This window comes from Aulonocara sp. 'chitande type north' Nkhata Bay, linkage group LG19 (genome assembly GCF_057382095.1).
Source record: "Aulonocara sp. 'chitande type north' Nkhata Bay isolate Kocher_YH1m ecotype deep benthic linkage group LG19, A_spYH_male_GT1.1, whole genome shotgun sequence".
Taxonomy (NCBI): domain Eukaryota; kingdom Metazoa; phylum Chordata; class Actinopteri; order Cichliformes; family Cichlidae; genus Aulonocara; species Aulonocara sp. 'chitande type north' Nkhata Bay.
In genome coordinates, this window is record NC_141362.1 from 12,394,130 (window position 1) to 12,413,076 (window position 18,947).

An 18,947-nucleotide genomic window follows, 5' to 3' on the forward strand; every position below is an offset into this window, starting at 1 on the left:
ATTAGTCCGAGCTGCCAGTAAAACAAACACTGTACCTTCCACCATAACCTCAGAGAAAGTAGTCTGTCTCGAAACCTTTGCTCAAAGGTTGACCAAACTTTGCCAAACATGTCAGGAACATACGCAGAAAGCCAAAGAGCACGTTCAAAGAGACGCCGGCTGGTTTCAGGTGAGTTCAGGTCCTGTCTGGGCGTTACCCTCCAAAGAAGGCACCACCCAAACTGAAACTGACAAAGTGACAAATATTTTTGACTCCCCCCAATAATTCAGATATAACTACAGGGCTAATTTTTCGCATTTCATGTTCCCCCCACTTTCCCCACGCATCTTTCATTCATTCATTAAATTCAGTAAAATCCATTCGTTTTCGCAGTTACCCCACCTGACCGCAGGGTGTCGCTAAATCCCAACTGTGTAACAGCCTTGGAACCTCAGTGAGAGCGTCATAAAAGCATCATTTTTACCCAACACACACATTTGTCTTTACAGCTGTTGTTGTACTTGACGCGTAAAATGTAGACGGGACTGTTCCACAGACTTGCCTGTGTAATTCAAAACACATCATTGTATCATTGTTTCAAACAGCTGTGACATTCACAGTAACTCACGCTGAGTATGAAAAGCAGCATTTCACATGTGGTGAATGCAGAGGAAGTCCTCACTGATGCTTACAAAGCACTTTTTTTAAAAATTTTTTATTACTTTAAGAGAAGTTGATAAAAATCACCAACAACCGCCTGCAAGAAGAATGAGAAATATAAGCGGTTCAGTTTACACCCATCCACTCGTTGCTTAGGGAAGCTGTTCCATGGCTATCAACACCCTTCGCTGCCTCAGTGGGGAGCGAGTTTTTAGCCACAGCATCACTGCCTGAGCTGTATCTGTGCAGAGGCTTGGATGTTCTGGGCCACGTTTGGCGGTAAACCAGCAGACACATTCCTGAGTCCTGCGTTATTATAGTCTCCATTTTTACTAAGCCTAAATAGACAGGGGCCTCGTATTTCTTTCCACTTGCCATTGTACAGTAGAAAGTGGTGTGAAGTGACGAGGAGGCCTTCTTTATCTCGCTCACATTCGCGCAGGCTTGTGGCTTCCTCTTTGCTTCGCTGCCACCCTATCTTTCTCATCTGTATCAAGTGACTTCCTCGATTTGCCCTTAACCTCGCAGAAGCCTTTAATATTTAAATTAAACGTGCTGAACTAAACTTAATAGCTCATGATAATTCACGCCCGTCTCATTTCTGTGCATTCTACTGGAGCTATGTATTGGTGGAAGTGAGATAATCTGGCCTGCGACTCATGTCAAAGGATTCAAGGGAGTGCTGATTGGTCACACCAACTCAATCTCCCATCATGATCCGTGCTGAGAATTGTCATGGCACTTACTTACCCCCACCCAGAAACTGTGTGTGAGACAGAAAGGGGGGGCGGGGGTCAAACAGAGTGGCTATTATTTACCAGGGGACTCTCACACAGTGTAAAGGGGGAAGGGTGCAGTGGTTGGAGATGATATCAGATTCTCGCTCGCTCAGTTTGATGGCGCTGCATGCCCCTCGCCGGCTGTTGTTGACTGTGCAGTTGCCGCTGATCATGTCCTGAATTTTGATTTTGGTGCACAAAGCTCTGAATTCAAGACTGAAAGAACTTAAATCAGAAGTTGGTCTGCAACATATAAACCTATATAGACACAAATAGTCTAAAAGGAAGCGGTTGATGGCCTCCCATATACCACGCCTGCATCGGCGTGGACTCCCTGTGTCCAGCCATCTTACCCCTGTGGAGGATTGACAGTAACCCGTGGTACTGGGGTGTGTGGTTTCACTGTGTGCGTCCTCAGTTAACCCCTGCAGTCATCTCATTTCCACAAATGCTAAAGCTAGAAGGTGCACGATCAATTTTCTACTAACAGCACATTCAACAGAGAACGAAGAGATGCAGTCTTCTGCAAAGTGATACTGCTAACACATAAAGATGATCTGTACCACGTTAGTTTAGAGATTTAGCACAAATTTTAATTTAGGATTTTGTAGTTTAATAAAAAAAATTAACCCGTCAAGGACACGATTTATCCCCAACATAAATGTCTTCACCAAGTTTTACGTAAAATACACTTTTTGAATTTTATTTCATATCCCAAATGTCAAATTTAAGATGCAGGAAAAATCGAGACACTTAGAAAGATCCATCCATATTAATAAAAAACAAAGAGCTTTGCAGTGCAGACTAAGCTTCGTGTGCAGTGTAACAGGTCAATCATTGAAGCTCCAGGCCATTCCTCACAAACACACATCATTCAGGTGCATGCACTTCATTTTTTCAGTGAGAGGAGCTGATTGTTATTTACTTACTGCTTGAGAAAAGGACCACGATCGTAAATGTGGATGATTATACCTGTAAGAACAAGCGAGAGACACGAAAGCCAACACATTAATAACTGAAAACACACCACATGCACTGATGTCGAGCAGTGCTTTCCAGCAGACTTATATCATACACCAAAGAGATTCATCTCACATTACCGCAGTGTATTTTGAACATTTCCAACACATACTTATTGCTTCCCAGCTAACTGCTCATTATCTTTATCTGTGTTCCAATCTGACTCTGATTTGGCAAAGCAAAAGCAGACACTTACGGGTTGGGATTTATTTGTGAGTGCTTCTGATAATACATTTGGAGACCAGTCACAGGAGCATGCTGGAGAAGAAGGTCGCTCCCAATGTTCTGACTGTTCTCAATACTGAATTGCCCTCTGCTGGGCCTAAGCCAGTGTGTTTTGTAGGCTGTGAAATGGATTAAGGCTTGCTGTCCTTCCCCTTTAATTGCATTTTTGTTTTCCTCCCTCTCAGATTATTAAAAAAGATGATGATAAAGATTGTTTGAAAAAATGGTTTTAATAGATGACAAAGAGAAATCTGATGCACCGTTACATTCCTCGCCTCACCGTGAGAAACACCCCCCCCCCTCTTGCTTTTACAGATTGACCAGCCTAAAATTAATATGACACACGATTAAATCCGCTGTCAATCAAATTCCTTTCCCTGCATCAGTGGCACATGTTCATAACCGCCACCAGCGATGAGTCAACTACGTATCTATGAGATTTACAATAGCATCTGTCTATATATCCTAATTGTGAGTAATGTTTTTGATCAAGCGTGCAATAGACCGGATGCAGTGCGCTTGTGTGCGGCTCTTAGAATAGAAGCACCGGGCTGGGGGTGGGGTGCAAGGCGTTTAGTCATCTATTGGGGTGTTAATGTGGGGAGTCACACTTCCCCAGGCCCTGCGTCCAAGACAAGAAGAGATCTATGGGCAACGCATGAGGAGAGGGAACAGCAGTCCTCATATGTCATCATATTTGGTAGTGGGATGGAGTTATTTATAGTTGGAAGCGGATTTAGCATTCGTCATAACAGTGACATTTCTAAAGATCTCTGGGGGATCTTGGGGGTGGATGGACACATTGCTGTGTGGGACATGTTGGATGCTGAGGTGCTGAGACAGAACTATGTTAAAAAAAAATAGGCCACAAATACTCTTTCAGTTTCATTATAAGCTCTAAATTAATTAAGGAACTTCAATAATGGAAAAAGTCACGTTGTATCGATAGAAATGACTAATGCTCTGCAGAGGACGTTTATCAATCTCTGTAATTAACATTCTGTTTTACCAACTACCCATCAGCCACAGCAGTAACCTTCACTTTGGAGGTAGTTCTCTACCGGGGAGTCAGTTTGCATAATCGTTCTCCAGGTTGTACTTAGACACTTTCAGTCTGGCTTTACGTTGCCTCCTGTGCAGAAGTGGCATTTCTCTGATACCTCACCCTCCCTGCAGGGTTCTCATGACTACAGTTCCCGACTTGGTTAAGTCTGTGAGGCTTGTTCTGCACTCTGTGGCTCTTGATAATACTTTACACTCCAGTTGTCCACACTTGCAAAATCTGTGATAACTTTGTATATCCATCTCCTGCTTTGTGAGCATCTAAACTAAATGGATTTCGCTGGTTTTGCCACGATGCTTTCTCATGACACAGATCAAATCCTTACTGAAGTTTTTATACTGTGTGTAAATTAGAAAATAATTATAATCATTGCTCAGCAGTGGATGGTTTGTTTGTGATGCTCAATAAAAAAGTCAGTTTTACAGGATGCTAAGATGCTACCTATGCTTTCTAAAGTAAACTAGTATGTGTAGAAATCAGAAGTTGGTCTGCAACATATAAACCTATATAGACACAAATAGTCTAAAAGGAAGCGGTTGATGGCATCCCATGTACCACGCCTGCAAATAGTATGTGTAGAAATGCTGTGCTGAAAACCCCTTACTCTGTTAGACGAAAACTTTAGATTTCATTGGAAGACTAATAATTTGGCCTTTATTTGTAAATGACAATAATTTCCGGGGTATATTCATATATAGACATAGTATGAAGAGGTCCCTTTTTCAGTAACCATCTCTCCTCCAAATAATTCATTTGGCTAGTTGAAAATCTGGAGCATTAGCTGTTGTGTGCTTGCTTTTTGTCTTAAAATAGCCAGATGATTCATGGTTTGAGAAACTAAGGCTATTCTATGGGGTGCAACAGTTTGTGCAACACACAAAAGTGCACGCAAAACAGAAGTGAGAGTGCCCAGTGAACAACTGAGTGACAGAAATAGTGTGTCAAAGTTTCAGATTTGGGAAACTGTCTGCTCACAGGCCAACAGTGAAGAAACAACTTCCAGGAAGATTTGCAAAGAAAAGAATTTTCAGAGACGGACAAAAAAAGGAAAATATTAAGATGGGCAAAAGACCCCAAAAGTGAGGGTTTGGGGGTATTTGGAGAGTAGTTTAGTAGTGACAATGTAGGAAATTTGTTCACTGCCCTACGACATGTTATAAATATTTAGAGAGCAGTCAGCTGGTATACTGCCTGCACACAACACAGCCTCTGGATCTGAGTCTTGCTGTTGTGGTGGGAAAAATGTTGGACGTAAGAAGTGCCCATCAAACCATTCCACATTGTGGGCTGCACTTCATAAAGCATGGGCTAACATTTATCCAAGACTGCTTTAAGAAAGTGACAGTAACAATGTAAGAAGTAAGGTCTGTAAAACTGTGATGGCTGTGATTGGAAGAGTCTCTGCAGACGTTTATTTCTAAATCGCTTTTTCAATTCAGAGCTGAAGAGTAGCTGAAGCCTGCCACGGCTGACACTGGGGGAGAGAAGGGGACACGCTGGACAGGTGTGACTGCTACATGATTGTTAGGTGGCTCAGGGGAGCAGGTCATCTACTAATCAGAAGGTTGGTAAAAAAGTATCCTCAGCAGGTCACGCAGCTCCAAGTTGCTCTCAGATGTATCATCAATGTGAAAGGTGAAGATAAAAGCACTTCTGTGATAATGTGTGAATGACATATGGTGTATGAAATGCAAAGCCAGTCCTATTACAGCTGTAGCAGCACATACACTGCATCATCGTACAGGACAACATGTCCACCACAAGGGAGCCACACAAAATGATCATTTCCACTAAAACGGAAGTATTTTACTCTCACTTTGCAACTAATTTATTTAAGATGACACAGACCTTTGACCAGCAGACTGTGTGTGTGTGTGTGTGTGTGTGTGTGTGTGTGTGTGTGTGTGTGTGTGTGTGTGTGTGTGTGTGTAGGAGAAAGAGGGAAGGGAACTCACCGGTTGAGGAAGTCACTGCTAGAGTGCCAGCTGGATCCCTGTGATAAATAAAGATTTTTAAGTTAACGCATGTGTTCTCAAAGCCTCAGTCTGAATGTTGAGACGCTCTATGTTGATTAATATTCCTTTAATGATTTTCTTTAAAGTGACTGAAGATCTGTGTGCTGCGTTCTTGCAGGGCACTAAATTATGCATGGATTAAGGAAATCTACAATATTTGCTTGGTAAGCTTTGCAGTAAAATAAATGATTCTGGCAAGAATAGGAAAAACAAACGGAGAACAAAAACAAGTAATTGTGATTTTAGAGTTAATAAAAAGAATGCAATTATATAACAAAGGCAGAATTTTTATTTTTGTTTTGTGACATGCACAAACTAGAAATACTTCAGCACATCGTTCCCTTGTAACCATTTGTGATGTGTAGGCATAAAATGTTAGTGGTTAGCAAACGTATGCAGTGGGATAAACAGAGCGCAGGTAGTACTTAGGCAGACCACAGCGTCTCAGAAAGTGCAAATTAGTGAGGACCGCAGGCGACTACAGCTCAGCAAGCTTGGGCAGAGCAAGATTTTAGGAGGAAGAAGTGAAAGAGAGATAAGAAGACAGGCTCCTCTCAATCAGTAAATGCATGCATGGTGAAAACATGGGCAAAGAGAGAGGTCAGAGAGGCGGGAGTTCTTCGTGGCTGTCAGAGCTTCACCTTCACGACGAAAGCTGATGATCAGTCCCAGGAAAACGCTTTAAAATCAATGAAAGTGGCAAAAGCCATCAAGTAAGGTAATCCTAACCTGCCGTTTTAATGTTTAAAAGGCAACATATGTGCCAGAAAAGAGATGCCCCAGTGGAAAAACCTGCTTTGACCATATGGCTCCCCAGCTGGAATCAAAAGTTCAAAGAGGGAAGTGGTTACATAACCATCGCCATCTGACACCAACAAAAGGTAACTTCACGTTAGCTATCCTGTTGCACTGAGGCCAGGTTCACCTCAAAGGTCAAAGCAGGTTAGAAAGACAGCTGGCTCTACAGTTTGGTCCTGGCGTGGAAATTAATATATATATATATATATATTTTTTTACAACCAAACATGCCATTTAAAGTGTATAAACTGAGGCTGAACGGAGCTCAGCAGGGTTGCAGGAGAAGATGCATATTACAGTGAGACGTTTAGCAGCCACTCCACACGCACCAGTAAAATAAAGACAATACAAAAATTGACTGAAATAAACTGCAGTTTTTAATAAATCGCTATTCAAATCTTACAAAAGGCAGATAAAGCAACAACAGACACTCATTCCCTGTGGCTTCTTAAATAATGCCGTCATTCTGCCACTGTTCAAAAACACTGGCATAAAAGACCAGTTTACTGTCAACCAGCTGTATATAGAGGCCCTTTAGATGGGTGCTTGAGCTGAAACACAGGTTATAAAGGTTTACTGAGTTGAGTGCATAGCCTTAAATCATGCACAAATGTTTGCTAGTGACAAGATAAACACCTTTAACAGCCAATGCAGCATTTTTCCACTAAAGTGACAGTAAAAATCGTATGCATAGCTTTACAAGAGGCAACCATTGGCAGAAGTTAATGTAAGCAATCACAAAAATGAATTTGTTTAAAAAAAAGAAAAAAAAGCAACATGACAAGAAAAACAGCCTCGCTAACAGACATGTGCTGCTTGTCTAACTTATTCTTTTTTAATAACTTATTTATGCAAATGAAAAGCAAATAAACAGAGAACCGAACTGGTCGAGAGCTTCAGTGTATTAAATAAGCGACGTGAAGAACATCTTAGCCGAAACATTACATGATATGTACAGAGATGTCCATGTACAGCAAACGAGGCCCAAAAAAGCCTAAATCTGAACACAACTGTGTCCTCTTGATGCTGAGGCTTGTGTCAGAGATGAGGGTTGTGTTAAAGGAGCGATGACTTAATGTAGTGAGTACTACAAAAGCAGGTTTGGTTGAGGAGTAGCAGTTGTAGTTGGTAGTAGTAGTAACACCAGGGAGGTATGGGAGAGAGGAGTGTGAGAAAGCCCGAGGACGTTAAATGTCAAAGGCACTGAGGAAGACAAGACAGGAACAGGAAGCCCCGGACAGGAAGCGCATCATCAGTGAGTCAATAGCTTAAGCCGCGTGATCCAACTGACCAGTAGTGAGCGCTCTGCCGTCGTGCGCTTGGAGACGGGAGCTACCGGAGCCTTTTTCGTGTCTTCCTGGTAGGGGATGGTGGCACTGTTGTGGAGGTCTGAGTTGGAGTAGTAGCGGCTGCCCCGGATGTGGTCCACTCGGATGAGATGCCGTTCCCCTGCAGGCCTGTAGGGTGGAGACACCGAGGGGACCTCCTCAGCAATGGTGGGGATCCTCTCGTTACTCAGGTATCTGTACAGGAGATCCTCACCTAAAGCAAAGACACAATGACAGGTTATTCTAAAGTCTCTAAAAATGCTTTGCAAATCTTTTTTAAATATTTGACTTGTTTTCTTATTGAAATTAACTAAGCAGCAACTTAATGGGCTGAAAAAATAATGATGTGCGATAAAGTGTAGTTCCACTAGTGGCCACTTGAGGCTGCATCCAATTGTGAGTCAATAAATTTAAATGATAAGTTGCACACACCTTTCCTTCCCTGCGCCCAGGGCTTTGCGTAAGGATCAACCACTGACAGACAGGTGTCTGCAGGCATGGACAGCGGCCGGGGCTTACCTGTAGACAAAAGTTTCAGGCTTGTTAATTGTTCTGAAAACACATTTTCTGAGTTTCTGTCAGAGGAATATTTCTAAACCACTGCGATGAGAAAGTACTGACCACGCGAGGGTTTATGCTCCCTCATTCTGGGCTGGACCACCTTTGCTTCGATGGGACAGCCGGCGCTTTGCTTGTCAAAATCGGTGCAGTGTCCTCTGCTCTCCTTGTCCAGGAAGGAGTTAGGTGACTCAGAGCCCTTTGGTCTTTTACTGATGCTGGAGAAGGCGTCTGTTCTCGCCTCTCTGGACGGAGGAACAAATGTTCATTAACTTATCTCCACAGCATGAGGAGGTGGAGGATAAAACAGTCGTAGTGTACGGACGGGTGGGAGCTGAGTGGGCTGAAGACCAGCAGAAGAGAAAGTGCAGCAGGAGGGGGTGCGAGGTAAAGTGATCACGAGCCGGGACCACACTCATTATTCATCAGCTTTAAAGCTCTGAGTTAGGCTGTAGCAAAGGTTGACTGGGGGTGTCTGAATCCCTCACAGCGGGGGGAGCAGGTGGCCTCCAGCCTTCTTGTTTTAGTACTTTACTACTTTTAGAGCTGAAGTTTCCAGTAAATTAATAATCGGTGCACATGAAACAGGATGGCTTACCGCGGCGTGTACGGCATTAGAGGAGGAGGCGGGATGTACAAGTCCAGGATAGCCGGCTTCTCCTTTTTGGTTGATCCATTAGCTGAACTGGAAGGAGACTGGGTTCTAACGAGGGACGAATTATTCTGAAAGAATACAACACAAGCGTGAGTGCCTGATCTAATCTGGAGAATAAAGTCTTCTCATTCCACCTTATCTGACTGCATGTACAGATCAGTTTGTGTTTCTGCTTATTACTGTTTCGGCTAATAGTTTTTTTTCCTCAGCCTTAAATTAAGACTTAATCTGACTTGCTGGCTAACGGGAGGAGTTTCCCAGATGTGGTGAGACATTTAAGTTCCTGTATGTCGGGCCTTCTTGTTTGAGGCATGGAAAGCTTCTGAGTGTAGTCCAAAATAGCCTGAGACACTTACCACAGTTATGTTTCCCCAACATCGTCCTTGAGTGTTACTCTGCTATTCTCATCAGGGAAAAATTACACATCTGCTGATACAGCATTGTAAATGTGATATATGGCAAACTAAACATCCGACTGGGGATCTCGTGAAACACTGCTCTCTGCGCTTCTCCAAATAGCTCAAATAGTACAAATTATATACTATTACAAAACCAGTGTCATTCATTCTCGAGTCACACCGTATGATTTGTCTCTGTTTGGCTCTTCGGAGCCTTGCTATCGCAAATAAACTGAGACGCCTGGCTCTGATGGGCCTGGCTCCGATGGGCCTGGCTCCGATGGGCCTGGCTCCGATGGGCCTGGCTCCGATGGGCCTGGCTCCGATGGGCCTGGCTCTGATGGGCCTGGCTCCGTGTTAAAAGAAGATGCTGGTGGATGTGTAGACATTGGTCACCTTTGTGCACAGAGCCTCTTTCGTTGATTTGAGGAACCCACTCCTAACTGATATAATCTCATCCTGTCTTCTCCGGCTATAAAAGAGGCTGCGCACACGATGACGCGGTGCCAGAGCTTCAGTCTTGGTATCTACGTTTATGACAGGCTTGCAGCCTCCTCCTCTGTCAGTGGGGACTCACCTAATTTAGCGTAATGTGTTCATTTGATTATGAATCAGCTCACACATTCCCTCACAGGCTCGATATTTATCCCATTTCCCTTTAAGCTTTCTTTAACACAAACAAATGATTGTGTGTCTGTTGTTTGCTTTAAACCATGACGTTGGGCCGTCTAATAAACTAACCATTCTGAAACACTAAAGCTCGGAAGCTTTATCTCATAGACTGAATAACATCTTGGGACTTTGTTTGCCTCTTTTGTTGTGCAAGAAAAGCTGAATGCTATATTCACTTGAGCCAGCAGCACTCTTTCAGGGTGGCCCTGTCTGGACTTGCTGCTTTGGAACCAACTCCCTAAAAAGCTGGTAATTGTTTGACAATGATTAGACGAGACAATGATGAAAGGAAGCGTGCATGCAGGTGTGCATGTACCTGAGGTACTGGGGGCTTCCAGCGCATGTTCTTCAGTGGGGCAGGGGTGAAACCTGTTGTGCCCGTGGGCCTCTTCTTCAGGAGTAGAACCACACCTTTAGGGTCCTCCCTCAGTTTAAAAACCAGGTTTTTTAGCTGCCAGCCCACCTGGTTAACAGGAAGCGAATGCACATGATGCTCATGCTTTTGATTAAAGATTTCCAGTATGTATTTAACTTCCCACACAATCTGGGATTCTTACCACAGTCTGATGGTTGACCTGGATCACCTCGTCCCCAGCGTGGATCTTCCTCGTCAGGTCTGCGGGCGACTAAACATAATACATAAACAGCCAAGGTCAAAACCAGATAGACCGCTTTTATTGAACTATTCTCAAAATGCTGTGGAAACTGGGCGGCGCTCTGGTACCACTCGTGGCTGATTTCTGCACCAGATGGACACTCAAAGATCAGAATCGTGAGAAAAAGCCTCTCAGTGTGTGTGACTATCAGCAGAATTGTTTTTCATGTCACGAAGATGCCAAACGAGATAAACTGGTCATTATAAACGATGATTCAGGTTGTGATTCAGGAGTGGGGACTGGAGGCGTGAGGATCCAACGGTGGCTGTGATGCACGTGTGTTAGTCACTGACTGAGTGTGTAAGTGTGGTGAAAAGGTAAAACTTGTTTGTGTGGAGTGCAGAAAGAAACTATCCCCTTTGCACATGAGCAGCTCTGAACTCCCTCACATGATGTTACTCAGGGTGCCCTCAGAGAGGAGGATGAAGAGGAGGAGGATGAAACTTACAAAAGCTTGTTTAAGAGTACTGGCAGCGAATGAATGAATTTCAGCACTGAAACTGGATAAAATTGGCTCCTGTCCTACTTACATGTTCTGTGGTTCCAGTGATGACATGCAACCCATCATAAGTAGACTTGATGTACATTCCCTGGGTTTAAAAAGAAAAGAAAAATGGTGGATAACAGCGTATTACCAGTTCACACATCGAATACATTCCCAGACAGACAACCCAAGAAGCCGACCACAAGTTCGAGGTTCAAAAAAAAGAGGAAAACAAAAAAATGTTCAAGAATCATTCCTCACCAGACCCTCGCCTGGATTGATGTTGGTCAACTGGACTTCTTCCAAACAAGCCGACTGGCTCATCAGGGGGTCAGAGGTGGTTCTCACGGTCTGATCACAGATGGTGTTCAAAATCTTTGACTGCAGAAGAGAACGCAGTTAGGTTACATTCCTCCTTTTCATACTATATGCAAAGACCTGTGTGCCTGACATTAACCTCACTACTGTGAGGTTTAATGCTCTGCGAGGGGTCATTAATGTGCTTTTAAGTGGAGCGACCTCAACGCATAGGACTGAAATCAGTCCTTTAAACACACCTCTTCTATGTTCCTTTCTTGGTTAATGGCAAATACTATAATTTCTCATCATTAGAGGGTTTTATCGTATATACTTTATGTAGAGTTGATCTTGAGGAGTATAAAGGCAAGAAATAAAAATAAATCGGACTCGTGCCAAATAAAGAATAGAAAAAAAAGCTGGTGACAAAGAGGAGCAATGAAAGAAAAGTGAAGAAAAAAGCTTTTAAACAAAGACGTCTGTAATATGAATTTCAAAGAAAGATAGAAAATGGTAGAGGAAGCCCAGTGTTAGCCCACAGAGTCTGGAGAGTGTCAACAACAGGAAACACTGATTGATGGCAGGGCCATAATAGACCCACCTCCTCCTCTGGTCTTCTTGTACACCCGCCTGCTCTATTCACTCAAAAATCTGACCTTGCTGCTGAAAGCAAGTCTGACACAATGCCCAATTAAAAAGACTTAAAGGCCCATTCCCCACAATACTGGAACTTCCAGGTCAGTTCTTTGTTTGCAAAGAGATGCAGAGTACTCACAACTTCCAGGATCCTTTCTTCCATCTCATAAACACTGCAGTCCTGTTGCAGAGAATAGAAACAGGGAAGAGGAAGAAGTTAGTCGATGGCTCGAGAGCGAAAAAGCAAAAGCATGAAGCAGGGTTTGGGTAAATGGGATATAATCAGAATCCTACATATAGAACTGAGAAAAATGAAAAAAGCCACAAATAAACAGCTTTTAGCTTTAAATGACCGCTTTGCTTAAATTATGTGGATGCTTTAATTACATAACACCCTTTGTGGTTCAGTTTACTTATACTGGAATGTAAATACCATAAGAACAGTCATACAGTAACTATGCGCAGATGACATGGTGAGAAACAGTCGGGAAAACATGTCATCGTGCTCAGAAAACCCTCTTCCAAATAGTCTGCTGGCAGAGAGCAAATATTTGGACGCACGGCCGCTTTCTTCGTTGCGACTGGGTGGGCTAGTGGAGGAGGGGAGGTCCTCTGAAGACAAAGCTGTGATCTTTGCAGATTTTATCAGCAGCTCCTTCACCCAGTCAGCCCAGTCAGCTGGGAAACTGTCCACTGGCCCTCTCCAAGTGTCAGCTAGACAGGACACAGCTGTGGCAACAGCCCCACTGACAACTGTGTCGCTGGCGGGGAAAGAAGGGGGGGGGGGGTCAGTCTAGAGTAACCCCCCGAGGGATAGCATCCAACAAATCACAGGTGACATGCTTCTGTCAAAACCACAGAGCACAAAGGTATCAGTGTGAGGCTCGTTCCCCCAGAACGCTCACAAGCTACAAACCTGTGGATGGAAAATAAAGGAAAACTGTTGTGATGTGCACAAAGCCAGCTCTGTTGCTCTTTGTAAATGCATTGTACAGACAGCAAATAGGGGGGTCAGCCATGTTTTTCCATATTTCCATAGCTTGCACATTCCACTGGGATAAAGCGGGGCATTTGTTTTCAAAACCATTGGCTTGTTTGCACTAACGAGATTTGCGCGACCGTCTGTGGCCGTGAGCGATGGCTTCGCATCAAAGCAGAATGCATGCAGTGCTCCCTAAATATTCCCTTCGATCTGCGTTTTACCGTCTGTTTGAAGGATGAAACTCATTCGGTGAAGGTTCATACATGCGGCTGCCATGTTTCCCTTACTTTGGGGAGGAAAATGAAAAAACAGTATAAACACGAGGTAGGAATAAATGCAATTATAATACATTTCCTGTGACATATATTGGTCCCCAAAAAAATCATGTTTCCAAACAATCTAATTCCAGCCAGGAATATATGGCGGTTTCAGCAAGAATTTAGCTGCTCTTCCATAAACAAACAGCTGCATATTTCTTTTACAGACATGTTTGGATCGCTGCTCTCTTAACTGAGCCAAGAAGGATGAACTAAAAATACATATTTCAACGTTTAGAGGTCATGAAACAAAACAGCATGTCATTATCAGCTGGCACGACTCCCATCAAGCTTTAACATTTACAGAACTTCTCCATAGTATCAGATCATGAGAAAACGATATCATAGACTTAGACTCCTGGCTTTATTTCTCATTTCTGAGAACTGTTTGTGCTTCCAAAGTAATCCCACATCTTTGTCAGGACCAAAGTAGTCACAATAGACGAGGGCGAGATGAGAAAGAAAGCACTGCGGCTGAGGACAATTTCCTGGGTGTACTGATCCCTGACATTATGGACTTGATCTCACAACCAGTGTGGATCAGATGACTCTCTGGGTGCAGCTCTCTGGGCCTTTGATCAGCCACCAGAGAAGATTTGCATGGTCGGGCAGTGAGGTGCATGGCTGAGAGTGGAGCGCTGGCACGGTGCCGAGCCTGGACTGACTTCACACCTGCAGGAAACCAAGGCCACGGACTGCAGCATGTCACACCTGGGCTTCTCACGTGATGACAACGATGGACTTTATCGTTTGCAGAGAGTTGAACTTCCTTCGTCATCCAGCGGGAAGCGTAAACTAAAGACACGCGGGATTGATGAAAAATGCATACTTTGACAGAGAGTGACCTCCACGCTGACGGGTCAGCCAAGAAGGACGATGCATCCAGTGTTTTATGGCCTTGTCCCATTGTGTGTGCAAACACAGGCTTCATTCAGGCAGAACACATAAAGTGCGATCTCAAAAGCCCCGATTTCTGGGCAAACCTCACGCCGTCCTCCCCCATCATAAAACTAATCACCGTGGCAGACTCCTGTGCAACTCATTTTATTAACCAGTGCTTTCCATGCTAGCCCACTTGCTCTAAAGAAACAAGGAATCCAAACGATTCAGACAAATCGGAAATGAAACGAGGATTTCTCTGAGCCTGTGTGCTTTTTTATAAACTCGATCATGGGATTAGTTGGAAATCGCCCATCCTCATCAGCTGCTGCGAGCTGGCTTAAAACTAGCAAGTCGAACGGCATGTCTCTCCAGCTGCGAGAGGAAGCTAATCTCTCAAGCCTTGCAAGAACCTTTCAGCACCTATCAGAAGTTTATTCTCCACCATAACCTCTCCACTTCACATGGCAGTGTGAGAAATGGATACCCCCACTCCTCCTGGATGACCATGACCGATACACCCACAGTAAATCACCAGAGGCGCTGAAATCCCAGACTCTGGCGAGGAAATAGGCACTCTGGGAAAGGAATTTATTTTGATGCAATAACCCTCTGAAAAAAATGACACCTGCACTCTCAGGAGCCACTTTCGCTGGCAGCGTAAAATGAGTTTCTTATCGGGATAACCCTTGAGGGATAAAAGACAAGCGGATGAATTGATAGGAAAGAAAACCCAGTCAAAAAAAGTCTTCCCCATATGCATGAGCAACCACTACTGGTTTCATGAAACTGGCAGAAGCAGGAATAACTATACTGATGCAATTCAAGAGCAACCCTCTGCAGAAATATAAAAGGGTGGTTGCCGGTGCTCTGCGCTATCTGTTAGCCATCTTTCCAGCAGTCTGAAGGACCACCTCCTCAATCCTTCCACTAAACCTACACACAGGAAATGCTTCCAGACGGTTTGGTTTCCCACTGTGAGCATCTCGGAGAAGCAAAAACAGGAACCACATGGCCCGAAGGAGTACAGCAGCCCGGGGAATGTTGGCAGCCACCTCTAAAAGAGCGCTAGTGGGTTTTATGAAACTGGAAGCACAAAAGCAACATTTACCATTAAACGTCCCCACACCGAGGGGGTCTCCTCATTAGCCAGCACGTGGGGGAAAAGATCCCAAGAAAAACAGCAGCATTTGCAATAATGTGCTGAGACTGCTGGCTTCAGGCTCATGTCATGGCTGCCAGACCACATTTCCCATAACACTCTTCTCCTACACATCTGTGCCCCTGAGCTGGTATGTGCTCAGTGGAAAAAAGCTATTGTGTGTGTGTGTTTCTGCTGAACTAACTAGCATGCAGACCTGCTGAACTGTGGTGGTGAGCTCCAGGCACAGCTGAATGATCTTGTTCTTGGTGGCTGTGAAGTCACTGATCCCTGTAAGAGGCGTCCTGCGAGCAGACAAAGGAGGAAAGAGAGAACATTGGAAACAAGCGATGGACTGCAGAGATGAGCTCAAGTTTATTGTACTCGCTCAGATTGCTGTGTTTGGCCACCGACAGGCTTGTTACTCGTTTCTCAAGTATGCAACCATTCTGGTGCCAGCTTGTACTTTTCTGTCTTTTTCTCAACTCACTCTATCTGAAACATGTGCTTCAAAAACCAGTTTGTAGTCCTTGGAATATGTCTGACTATATTACAAATCTTGAAACAAATAGCACTTACTGGCCAGTAGCACAAAAAAATAAGGATTACTTTATTTGTGTGCCAGAAATACGTCTCTATATATTTTATTGTTAATAAACAAGAAACTTGATGCAAAATCATTAAACTGCCGTCTGACCAGAAACAGATCTAATACCAAATGTGCAAAGACTTGTTTGCTGAGCTAATGTGCTGTACAAATACATTATTATTAGAGTCAGAGAAGCCTAATGACCTACAAACCTGAACCATAAATTTTCTTTGGCTCTGCTTGCACTTCAGCATCACAACAACCATTTAAACAATGACATCAATGCACCACTTTAGCCAAGCCTGTCATAAAAAGGAGAAGCTTAATTTGAGCCAGCTAACACTTAATCCTGGCAACCTGCTTAATATGCTCGGCTTTTATGGCGTAATGTGTTTTGGAGCAGGTCAACAGGAGCGCACAGGACACTCTGCCAGCTGGATATAACGATAAGCTGACATGCAAAAGGTCTTTATAATGCTGAAAACGAACTCTTATGTCTGATCATAAACAGACTCGTTTTTTGAATATCAAATTGCATCTTTATTTCAAACTAGTGTGATCGAACGTGACACTTCCGCCTCTCATTAAGGCCTTGACAAAGTGTTACCTGTCGAGCCACGCCAGGAGGCTCTTTGCAGCACCGATCAGCTCCACCACGGAGGTAAGAAAATCGTTAGGTGGCTTTCGCGAGGCGCTTCCATCGTAGGCGGGGCTTTTCCTGCGGTCGGCCGTGGCCATGTGCAGACTGTTGGTGGCAGCTCTCATCCTCACTACCAGATTCTTCAAGTTATCTGACTCCACTCCGTAGTTCTGAAACAGCAAATTAAACATAACAGAACGGTTTAAGAGCACACTCATCATCAATCCTTCTACATAGTCTACCTGCGAGGCTTATGGTCCCACCCTGTCAAAACAAGTTGTGTCCCGTCCACTGAAAGGCTGTAATCATTGATTTGACAGATATGCTTTGAGTTCACTTGTCTGTGAACATCGTGAACAAGACATCACTCCCACCCAGCTCTAGATTTGTTCTGGGGTGTGAGTACTTGTGCCATCACCTGATTCTTATCAAGCGGTGTGAAGTTTTCATTCCTAAGTCTAAGCTGTTTCCTGCATACATTCCTCTTATTTAGAAGAGGAATGTATGCCGGTCTCAAAGATCAGGGAGTACACTATAAACCAGCTGTGAAGTGAGCTGCTGCAGGAAACCTGGGCAGCAACAGAATTCACCTTTTATCAGAGTCGGCAGTGTTTAAACTTTTGCATTCTTGCAGCTGAGAAATTGGAATAATGTGTTTTTTCCATATGTACGCAGTGGAAGGGCAGCCTGGCTCTTGTCCTGGTAAATATCAGCTTACAGGATGTTGCATCGCTGCCAGCAAACGCTGCACTCTGAGTGACATGCCAGGAGCTAAATATGCTTTGCAAGGAGTAACACGGCACGTGTTTGGCAACCAACAAACGAGATCTGCAAGTGGTTAGCGTCTCCTTTTATTCCACCGCCCCTCGCCAACATGGGCTCAAAAACATATATTTGACCAGTTTTAGTCTCCGGGGACACACTGGAATAATCAGACTAGTCAAACAGTAGCTGAAGGCAGCATTATTCACGCCACACTTGGCATGAAATGGTTTGTTGAAACACCATTAAGGAAATGCAAACATGATCAAGGAATATGTGAAAAAAGAGAGAAAAGTCACTTGGTGGTTTTATTCTCATTCGGTGTAACTTTAGCACCAAGGCAGCGTGGCTTTTTCATTAGCAGGCTAATCACACCGTCGCAGCGGCTCTGACTGGCCCACAGATGTCCGCTGAGCTAAAAACCACGTCTGAGCAAAATCTGCGTTTTCACTCAACCCATTTTTCATCCTCACAACATTTCAAGTCAAATTTACATTCTTGCAGTGTCCTTTTTCACCACACCAAGCTAAACAAAAACCAAGATGGCAGATTTTATTTTTGAAGTAAGGCCTTTCTGGGGCTCTTTGAAGACGTTATTCGCTGACTTTAGGCTCCTCAGGAGAAATCAAGAACGGTTATCACAACACGGTGCTTCCTCCCCTCAGACTTGACTATAAAGGACATATCTTTAAGCAATAGTACAAACATTTGCAGCAGGCCCATGATGAAGCCGTGTTCAATGGCTGCAGCTAATGCTTATGTGATGATAGAAGTGTTGACTTTCAGCACCGACTCTGCAGAAAGCATCAAGGCTCGTGAGAAGACCAGTAAAATGAATTGATGTGTTCTTTCTTTGTCTCTAGACAGCAGTTTGGTCTTGATCTCCTTTGCACGGATGGAGGACGAGTACGAATGCTTCCTAAAGGTTTGCAGCGCTGTATGTTAGCTCATCTTTCATCATGATTTAAGTTTGTAACTATTAACGAGACAAAGATGTGCACACATGCATAAACATTTAAAAAGCGAGAGCAAAGCCTTGCAGCAAAGGGCCTCTACGTCAACAGGAAGTGTCTGACCTCCCAGTAAATTAAAAAAAAGAAAAAAAAAAGGGGAGAAAGTGGGTGAAAGTGTGAGAGTGTGTGGGGGTTTCGGGTGCTGCTGGGCTGCGTTCCTGTGAGTAGTAGTGACCTTGAGTAAAAGCTAATTGAATCGGGGGCCTCACTTCCTCCCATGAGCCCAGTGGAAGGTTGAGGCCCGCTTCTTAATAGGGAAACCCCAAACGGACAAAAAACATTATACTTCAAGGCTTCAATCAGGGGTGAAAGGTTAAGGACAGTGCACCAACTACCAAAGCACAAACTGGCAGCATGTTTTACCGTAAATCTTAGAGCAAAAGCACTTGAGATTCCACTT

At 43.9% G+C, this 18,947-nt stretch overlaps 1 protein-coding gene across 4 annotated transcripts in view; it reads right to left on the minus strand.

Annotated features, from left to right (window-relative positions):
- LOC147306621 (connector enhancer of kinase suppressor of ras 3-like) overlaps nt 1-18,947 on the minus strand; it is a 43,243-nt gene that overhangs the window by 8,178 nt on the left and 16,118 nt on the right. Inside the window, exons 3-15 of one of the 4 annotated variants that reach the window (XM_086275589.1) lie at nt 16,740-16,942; nt 15,761-15,848; nt 12,364-12,405; nt 11,553-11,672; nt 11,338-11,397; nt 10,709-10,777; nt 10,468-10,614; nt 9,025-9,149; nt 8,490-8,671; nt 8,301-8,387; nt 7,832-8,082; nt 5,683-5,720; nt 2,349-2,391 (exon numbers count right to left, since the gene is read on the minus strand). In XM_086275589.1, coding sequence (XP_086131715.1) covers nt 2,349-2,391; nt 5,683-5,720; nt 7,832-8,082; nt 8,301-8,387; nt 8,490-8,671; nt 9,025-9,149; nt 10,468-10,614; nt 10,709-10,777; nt 11,338-11,397; nt 11,553-11,672; nt 12,364-12,405; nt 15,761-15,848; nt 16,740-16,942 — 1,455 coding nt within the window. Of the gene's footprint in view, nt 1-35; nt 188-2,348; nt 2,392-5,682; nt 5,721-7,831; nt 8,083-8,300; nt 8,388-8,489; nt 8,672-9,024; nt 9,751-9,825; nt 10,390-10,467; nt 10,615-10,708; nt 10,778-11,337; nt 11,398-11,552; nt 11,673-12,363; nt 12,406-15,760; nt 15,849-16,739; nt 16,943-18,947 lie in introns of those variants that run through there. The other 3 variants (XM_086275590.1, XM_086275591.1, XM_086275593.1) reach the window with 3 other exon arrangements.